Genomic DNA, 9591 nt, shown 5'->3' with positions numbered 1-9591 from the left:
TACTTTTCTCCTATTCCTACTAAAGGCCAGATCAGCATAACTATATTCAAATTGTAAGAGAAAAGCATTAGATGGGATTTAAAGAAGAGCTTTCCTAAACTAATGGTTGTTAAATATCAGAAGGCTATCAAAATGGCTTTTGGAATTTTTTTAAAGAATTTTAAATAAAAGAGTTACATCCGTGTATCTTGAGTGGTTCTAGTGGTTGGAGGCAGGTTAATTATGGAAATTAGCTATCTCCTTTCCTGTACATTCTGTATATTTTTTATGTAACTTCTCTCTTATGGATGAAAATATTCATCCATTTGCCTTCTGAATCCATTTTCTTAATTCACGATTGAGAGAATACACTTATTTTGTGGCAGCAAATTGCCCAATAGCAAGTCAGCTGATTTTTGAGTCAGGTTTGGGCTTTAGTTCCAGCTCTGCTGCTGCTTGGCTGTGTAATCTTGGGCAGAGTATTTTCTGTGAGACTAGTTTCCTTATGTATAAAGTGAACAGTGATAATATCAACCATTCAAGGTTGTTATGAGGATGCAATAGTTTTGTAATGCCCCCGACTCAGCTCCTGGCACACAGCGGAGCCTAGATAAATGTGTTCTTCTTCCCAACAATTTAAATTTGTTTTATAATTAATGTGGTCGTGATAATGCTTAATAATGTTCTTTGGCAAATAATAAGTGTCTAGATTCATCTGTTCTAGAGCATGAGAAAGAGCGTATAATTAATTGTCCTGTCGTGGGAGAAATGTTTGAAGTCATATTAATCTATATTCTTAAAAATCCCTATTTATAAAACTCATCCATGTTTGTTTTTTCCTTTAAAATGTATTAATCTTTAAATGTTTTTCATTACATAAGTGTTGCAGGAGTACATTTGTGTTGTATAAGTGCAGACATTACAGATGAAGTCGGTCTCCCCTGACCTTTCTCCTTCAGTCACTGTCACTTCTGAGGCGTAAGCAGTGTTGTCAGTTTAATGTCTCTGCTTTTAGATGGTTCTTTTCACTTACATACACATTATGGCTTACGTGTTTCCCAAAGTGAATTATTTTCCAATGATTAGAAACATAATTTAAGCTATTTCTTCATGAAGCTTACAAACTTGCCACAAATATCCTCAAGGAAAGATTTTGTTTTTATAAAGGATATGTTTTAAATAATACATCATTCTTTATAGATTGTAATGCAGTTTGCTTTTTTTTCAACTCAACTATTAGTCTTAGATCTTTCCATGACAGTGCATGTAAATATGTCTTTTTTTTTTTTTTTTTTGTGAGGAAGATCAGCCCTGAGCCAACATCTGCCAATCCTCCTCTTTTTTTGCTGAGGAAGATTGGCCCCGGGCTAACATATGTGCCCATCTTCCTCCACTTTATATGGGACGCTGCCACAGCATGGCTTAACAAGTGGTGCGTCGCTGCGCGCCCGGGATCCGAACCGGTGAACCCCGGGCCGCCACAGCGGAGCGCGCGCACTTAATCGCTTGCACCACCAGGCTGGCCCCAAATATGCCTTAAACTACTGCATAGAAATTCATAGTATAGCATAGAATACAGTAATTTTAAAAAAGCATTTATTGAGAGCTGCCAGTTTGCCCAGGCATTAGTGCTGGGGCTGAAACTGCACACGGCAGATAAAGGCCAGGTTCTCATACTGCTGATGTTCTAGTGGAGGGACTTCAATAAATGAGAAAATATGAGGTAGCCCTAGAAGGCTGATAAAGGTGGACTTGAGATTGAGTGGTCATAGAAACCTCTCTGAGGAGAGGTGGCTTGTGAGTTGAGAATGGAGTTAAAAGGAGTCATTCATGCAAGGTAGGGGAGAAGGTTCCACACAGAGGGAGCAAGTAGTGGTGAGGGCCTGTAGGTGGGAACCAGCATAGGCTGTTGGAAGACCAGGAAGAAGGTAAGGGTGGCAGAAGGTTAGAAAGCCAGGGTATCAGGTGGAATTGGAGTTGTTACCATGCCAGGCTTGTTGCTCCTTATAAGACCAAGCAAAACATCTGGATACTCTGAATGCCCTGGGAAGTGGCTGAGGGTTTTAAGCTGAAGAAGTGAGCTGGCTGTGATTGCTTTGGCAGATGAACCAGTTGTTTCTTGTTTTTGAAATTGTAAACAGTGCTGCAGTGAACATCACTGGATGTACCTCTTTGTTCTTATGTCAGAATGTTTCTCTAGAATAGATAGGTAAGGGTAGAATCACTCCCTTCCTGGATATGCACATTTAAAATTTTTAATCGATAACCATAAATTGCCCTTCCAAATGGCTGTACCTTTTTGCCTTAATAGATCAGTGTATGAAAGTATGCATTTTTCCAAACCTGGTTAACACATTTTAACCTTTGCCAGTCTAGGTGGAATGATATCTCACTGTTTTAATTTAGATTTTACACCGTATTTATATGTTGTTTACATATTGTTTTAAAGTCACATTGTCCTGTTCTTCATTCTTATTTTTCCCAAAATGAAATATTTTTCAGTTATTGGAGCCATTATCAGTTTAACCTGCACTTCAGAGGACTTTGGAACATGGCATAGATATCCTCAAGAGAAGATTTTATTTTTATTATGCAAATCACTAACTAAATAAATAACATGGGCCGTTTGTTATTCGGCTAACTAGAAAATTTGCAGTTTATTGATGATGATAAGTTTAGGCAATAGTTCATCTAAAACTTTATAGTTTACTGAGTACTATAGGATAAATTACTAAATCTGAGCCTTTGCCTCCTTATTCATAAAATGGAGATAAAATACAAATCTCTCTGGATTGTTCCAGGGATTAAATTGAAAGCACCCTGAATACAGAGTCTCGGTAAATGTGAATTCTCCTTTTCCAGCAAAACTTGATAAAAAATTCAAGCTCTGCCCACCTTCTTAAAACAAATAGTTCTTTCCTAGACATTTTCCAGCTTTTAGTGAAAGGGACAAGAACATTGGTGCTGAGTTTAAGATGGCTGTAGGAAGGGTCAGCACGGGGTGTCAGGAAAGACAGGTGATTGAAAGGGTCTGTAATTCCTAGATCATGATGTTTGAAGGGAATTATCAACAAAATAAAGCTAAAAAGGCTTTTAAACATTTATGGACTTGGTTGCTTGTTACAAATTGAATAATTGTCTCCTTTGGATTACATGCTAGCATAGGTGGGAAAACTATATTTTTAGATTGCTTTGAAATGACTTTCCCAGTTCTAGAAATGCCATACATTGTGGAGGTGATGTTGAAAGAAGTGAATTCTGTTGTCGAATGTCTAGCAACTTGCCTTACTTTGAGGAAAAAGAAAGATGCATTAGATTTTTTTTTTTCAGAATTAGTGTAATATTAGAATCAACTTTTCTTAATATTAGAATCAACTTTGTTGATGACCAAATTGCCTTTAATTTTCAGAGTGAAATGGAGAGAAACCAGACATCAGCATCCTTTCTGTGGATTAATTTAGAAAGGTTTGTTTTTCAAACTAGGATGCATTTTGTGAGCTCCTGATAGGTCAGAAAAAAACCTATTCAGAGTTAGGAAGAAGTAATCACCAGACGTTATGGAATGCCCACTCTGCTCTAGGCCCCGTGCCACATGCTGCGGGAGCTCCACGGTAAGGCTTTTGATTCTTAAGGCAACACTAAAGAATTGATAGGACAGACAGTAAGAGTTTTCCTTTGTTTTTTTCATAATGGGGTCTTTCCAAAGCATTCAACGTAGTTTTCATTGATATAGCTTTTTGTTTTTACATTGATATATTTTGTATAACAACTTTATTTAGATATAATTCGCATACTATAAAATCTACCCTTTTTTTTTAGGAAGATTGGCCTTGCGCTAACATCTGTTGCCAGTCTTCCTCTTTTATTGTTCTTTTTTGTCCCCAAAGCCCCAGTGCATAGTTGTGTATCATAGTTGTAGAGTTGTAGTTCTTCTATATGGGACGCTGCCTCAGCATGGCTTGATGAGCAGTCAGTAGGTCCATGCCCAGGATCCGAACCGGCGAACCCCGGGCTGACGAAGCGGAATGTACAAACTTAACTCCTATGCCACTGGGCGAGGCCCCTAAAATTTACCCTTTGAAAGTGTACAATTCATGGCTTTAGTATATCTACAGGTAGTGGCAACCACGACCACTATCTAATTCCAGAACATTTTCATCACTCCCCAAAGAAACTGTATCCATTAGCAGTTACTCCCCATTTCCTCCAGCCCCTAGCCCCAGGCAGCCAATAATCTACTTTCTCTATAGATTTGCCTATTTGAACTCCTTTCACTTACCATGTTTTCAAGGTTCATCCATGTTGTGCGTGTATCAGCACTTTGTTTCTTTTCATTGCTGAATAAAATTCTACTTATATACCACATTTTGTTTTCCACTCATCAGCTAATGGATGTCTGAGTTTCTACTTTTTGGCTCTTAGGCTCTTTTCCCCTATGTCTAAGTTTTTTATAGTAGAAGTAATTTTCAGTTAGTAATTTTCAATTAGTAATTTTCAGAAGTTTTAGATTTACAGAAAAATTGAACAGATAGTACAAGCAAGTTCCCATATCCGTCCCCCTATACACACAGTTAACATCTTACAATAGTATGGCACATTTGTTACAATTAGTGAACCAATATTGATACATTATTATTAACTAAAATCCATAGTTTATTCAGATATCCTTCGTGTTTTTACCTCATGTCCTTTTTCTGTTCTAGGATCCCATCCAGGACACCACATCACAGGGAGCAGTCTGTCTCCTTAGACTCCTCTTGGCTGTGACAGTTTCTTAGACTTGCTTTGTTTTGGAGACCTTGATAGTTTTGAGGAGTACTGATCAGCTACATAATACATAAGATGCTCCTCTACTGAGTTTGTCTGATGTTCTCCTGATTTAGACGGGTTTGGGGGAGCAAGATCACAGAGTACCATTTTCATCACATCATATCGGGGGTATGTACTGTCAACATGATTTATGACTGTTGACATTGATCACCTGGCTGAGTGGGATTTCTCCACTGTAACATTGTTTCCTCTGCCCCCCACCCCCCATTCTGTACTCTTTGGAAGGAAGTCACTATGCACTGTCCACAGTAAAGGAGTGGGAGTTATGCTCTACCTCCTCAAGGGCGGAGTTTCTACAGAATTTATCTGGAATTCTTCTGCAAGGAAGATTTGCCTCTTTCCCCCATTTATTAATTTATTTGATCATTTATTTTTTATCCATATGGACACCTGGATATTTATTTTATACTTTGGGTGATAATCCAATACTGCTTTCTTTTCTTGCTCAAATTGCCCCAGCTTTGGCCATTGGGAGTGCTTTCGGTTGTCTCCCATGCCCCCTTTGACATACCTCCATCAATGGGGGTTGTTTTGTTTTTTGTTTTTTTAGCATGCCCTTACATTTCTTCTTTCATTTTTAAATAACCCAAATCCCCATAGAATTTAACTCTAGGAAAACTAACAATACTCCCTTTCCCGGTAATCAGATTCCTCTGCTGTTGGAAGAACTGTGCCTTACCTGCAGGGGGTGGAGGGGGACGCACCTGGGAATCTAAGTTTGAATAAGACACCTGTCCTAGCCCTCCTGAAGCTTAGTTTAGTAGAGCACACAAGTAGTAATTGGTGAATTTGGGATTCAAACACAAATCTGTTAGGCTCAAAACTTTCTGTTATTTGTCCTATTTTAAGCTACATATAACTGAGAAGCCTTAGAGGGTAACAACCTCAGGAGTAGAGGATAAGATTTTAAGAAGATTTGCAAGAAAGCTGTTCTCAAAATTTTACCCTGAAGGGACCAGCTCCTTTGTGTTATATTTTACCCTTTTAGTTGGCTTCTGATTTCTCTCTGGAAATTCATTGTCATTTTACAAACACTAATGGAAGAATTACTGTGTGACACTCAATGGCATAATACAATTTTTTTTATGCTGCATTTTTCTTAGATGCCACATCAAATTCTTTTCACAAGGAGGTGGGTATTATGAATATGTACTGTTGCTCAATATTTCACCATAAGATCCCTGTTTATATAGCACACATTAAATTATATTCCACTGTACTGATGCTTTAGTCTCTGAGCTGATTTAAATGAAGCTGAATTTAAATCTAAAAATCTTGATACTTCCAAGGATGTCAAGTGAGTGAGTTAAACAGAGCTTCTCTGTCGTATCGCTCCGCTGCGGTGTGAGTAAGGAATGACCACCTAGTAAATTTAAAGACACTGAAACTGCAGCTCCTCCTTTGCCTCAGTTAAGTTTCACGTTTGGTATTTGTAGTAAACGTTCTTCATGTTGACTTTTTTTGAAGGAAGGGAGGAGAGAGACACTGACTCTCAGACTGGGTGTATCCCTTGGAGTTGTGGGGCCATTTGTGTGAAAACAGGGTTTTTCAAACTGGGTCTGTACTAGTTAGTATGTGGCAAAATCAATTGAGTTGGTCATGGCCATTAAAAAAAGAAGAAATAACAATGATCATTTGTTTTGAGAAACCCATTTTAGTTATAAAAGTCTGCATATGCAAGATCGTAGTATAAGATGTATTTCATACTGGGGTTAAATGTTCAAAGAAGTTCGAGAGTCTGAGGCAAGGGAACTTCTCTTTAGCCCTCCCACTTTCCCTCCACCCTGAACTTCCACAACATAATGCCAGGACATTTCAGCCTTTTATGAACACTTGAGTCAGGGAGAACACTTTGGGGAGCTGAGGTGTAGGGGGGGTAGGGACAACAAAACACCCCCTCACAACCCCTGAGCTCTGGAATAGCACATTAAAAATATTTCCCTCATCATACTGGATGAGGACAGAATCCACCAATGAAAATGGGTGATTAACCAGCTATGAAACTCCAAAACGTACTTTTACACATTCTTTTACAATGAAACACCGTATACATCTCAGTGTGTGCCTCCCCCGCCTTCCTTTTCTATCCTCCAGGCCTGAATATCGACGTGGCCATAGATTGTTGGGTATCCTATTTTCCTACCTCTTTTTATTTGCGCGGTTTTAAAAGCGCGTTAACAGATCCTAATGCGACTCTGGGCCCGATTGGCTGGTTAAGCCGGAGGACTGGAGCATCTTCCTTGGTGGCGGGTGGGTGTAAGGAGGCGGCGGCTGAAGGCTCTTCTCGGGTCGGGTAACGCAGCGGACCCTCATCATTGGACTGCGTCGTGAGCAAGTGGGAGCGCTCTGAGGTAGGGAGAGAAGGGGCACAAAGGGGGGGAGTCCACCACACGGGGACTCGGAGAAGCTTTAATAAAAGGCAAAGTGCCTCTGCTGGACAGTGTTGTAAAGGAGGACAAACCAGAAGTCAAGCAGAACACCTAAAAGGGTGACCACGACTGTTCCTGCTTCTTGGAACACTCTTTACCCAGGCTTCCAGCCCAGCCCCCCGCGAGCCAGGTGAGCGACCGCCACCTCCCCTGCGTCTGCAGGACCTGCTCCTCCATGAACTTGCCAAGAGCTACGCGCCTTCGCTCCACACCGCCGCGCAGCCTCCGGGGCTCCGACGGGGAAGACGGAGAGATCGATATCCTGGGAGAGGAGGAGGAAGAAGACGAGGAGGCCGAGGGGAGCCAGCGATTCCTAGAGCAGCTGCACCAGCCGGGGCCGCAGGGGACACGGCGGGGCGCGGGCGCTCTTCCCCGGGAGCGCACTGAGAGCGGCGGCGGCCCTAGCGACTCCACCGAGTTTGGCAACACGTTCAGTGCATCGACCGGGTCTGCGGCGGCCTCTGGGGATGCCCCGCAGCCGGCGAAGCCCCCCTACTCATACATCGCGCTCATCACCATGGCCATCCTGCAGAGTCCGCACAAGCGCCTCACGCTCAGCGGCATCTGCGCCTTCATCAGCGGCCGCTTCCCATACTACCGCCGCAAGTTCCCGGCCTGGCAGAACAGCATCCGCCACAACCTCTCGCTCAACGACTGCTTCGTCAAGATCCCCCGCGAGCCGGGCCACCCGGGCAAAGGCAACTACTGGAGCCTGGACCCTGCCTCCCAGGACATGTTCGACAACGGCAGCTTCCTCCGGCGCAGGAAGCGCTTCAAGCGCCACCGCCCGCCCCCAGGAGCCCACCTGCATCACCCCTTCCCCCTGCTCGCTGCGCCTGCCGCCTTGCACGGCCCCTACCCGGGCCTGCTCCTCGGGTCCCCGGCCCCGCCGCAGCCTGTCCCGGGGGCCTACCCCGCCGCCGCCCGCGGGAGCCGCCCGTGCGCCCTGCTGCACCCTCATCCCCTTCGCTACCTGCTGCTCTCGGCCCCGGCCTACGCTGAGGCACCGAGAAAAGCGCAAGGCGCGGACCTGGCGACCCCCGGCGCCCTTCCGGCGCTGCAGCCCTCGCTGGGCTCCCAGTCTTGGGAAGAGGGCAAGGGGCCTGCGTCGCGGCCGGGAGGAGGATGCACCTCTTTCAGCATCGAGAGTATCATGCAAGGGGTCCGGGGAGGGGATACTGGGGCCGCGCAGAGCCTGCCCCCGACCCCGTGGGGCTACTGCCACCTGCTGCAGCGCCCGTCGTGCCTGTTGCATACCCAGGCTCCTGCCCCCTTGCTGCATGTGTCCGCTGCCGCCGCCGCGTCCGCTGCCCGGACGATCTTGCAGCAGCAGCGGCAGCAGGACTGTGCTAACGGCTGCTCTCCCAGCAAGGGCGCGCTGCTGGGCCGGCACCTGCCTGCCACCGCGGCGTTGCTAGGGTGTCAGCTCGGAGCAGAGGGCTCTAGGCTGACGTCGCTGGTCGCCCATTCTGGCAGAGAGGAGGAACCTCGCCGGCCTTTTGAGTAGTACCCACACCCCGCCCTGGCGCCGACTCCAAGGGGGCGCACCTAGAGCCAAGCTGGAGGGCGCAGCGACCCGGGCTCTGGCTCTCCTCGCCGCCTGCCCTCCCGTACACCACCTTGCACAGACGGAACCTGGCGTGTGCATCTGAATCCCGCAGCAGAGCAAGCGCTAATTTCGGTTCGTTGCAAAATACTTACAAAGGAAAAGTTGGATACTGTTCTCTTAAGATAACCTGAACGTAACTTCCGATGGTCAACACCTTTTCTTTTCCAACCTCCAATTGTGGCTTCCAGGGCTTTTCCGATTTGCACATTTCCAGAGGAACTATGAACGTGAGTGAGCATTTTGTTCTGGTATTAAAAGAAAACAAAGAAAATACAATATCCAGTGCACATGTTTCCTCTTCTTCAATCCCTAGGAACTACAAGTGTTATTCCCAAGTCAAGCGCAAAATGCTTAGCCCTCTGTATCTTCCTGAAATCGATGTGTGATATAAGCAGAATTTTAATTTCAGAGCATTTATTTCTGGTCTGTGTGTCTGATGTGCCATCCTTCGTGGAGAGGTGTTAAAATTAAACCTAACTATTCAGACTAAATAAAGTGTTAAATCACTACAGAACATTGTTTATTTTGTATTACTTCTCATTATTCACTTTCTAAATGAAACTTCTTTTAAAACTTAGTTGTTTCCTCCCAGTTAAACAATTTAGTTTGACAATTCATATTCATTATAGATACCAGAAACAGCCCATTCTCAAAACGGCTTTTAAAACTTCCAAAAATTTGAAGTAGAAAAAAACCTGTTTTTTAAAATATGGGATTTAGTATTTATGAAACCTATAGAATAAA

At 44.0% G+C, this 9591-nt stretch overlaps 1 protein-coding gene across 1 annotated transcript; it reads left to right on the top strand.

Annotated features, from left to right (window-relative positions):
- The first annotated feature begins 7176 nt into the window (after positions 1-7176).
- On the top strand, positions 7177-9351 carry LOC101392318 (forkhead box protein D4-like 1). Its single transcript, XM_087444518.1, is given in 2 exon segments — positions 7177-8718; positions 8721-9351. Coding segments are annotated over 2 exon segments (1326 nt in total). The 5' UTR covers positions 7177-7413; the 3' UTR covers positions 8742-9351.
- The last annotated feature ends 240 nt before the right edge of the window (positions 9352-9591 follow it).

Source organism: Ceratotherium simum, chromosome 20 (genome assembly GCF_057802395.1).
Source record: "Ceratotherium simum simum isolate JZ-2026a chromosome 20, ASM5780239v1, whole genome shotgun sequence".
Classification (NCBI taxonomy): Eukaryota; Metazoa; Chordata; class Mammalia; order Perissodactyla; family Rhinocerotidae; genus Ceratotherium; species Ceratotherium simum.
This window is presented reverse-complemented; position numbering and strand designations above follow the sequence as displayed.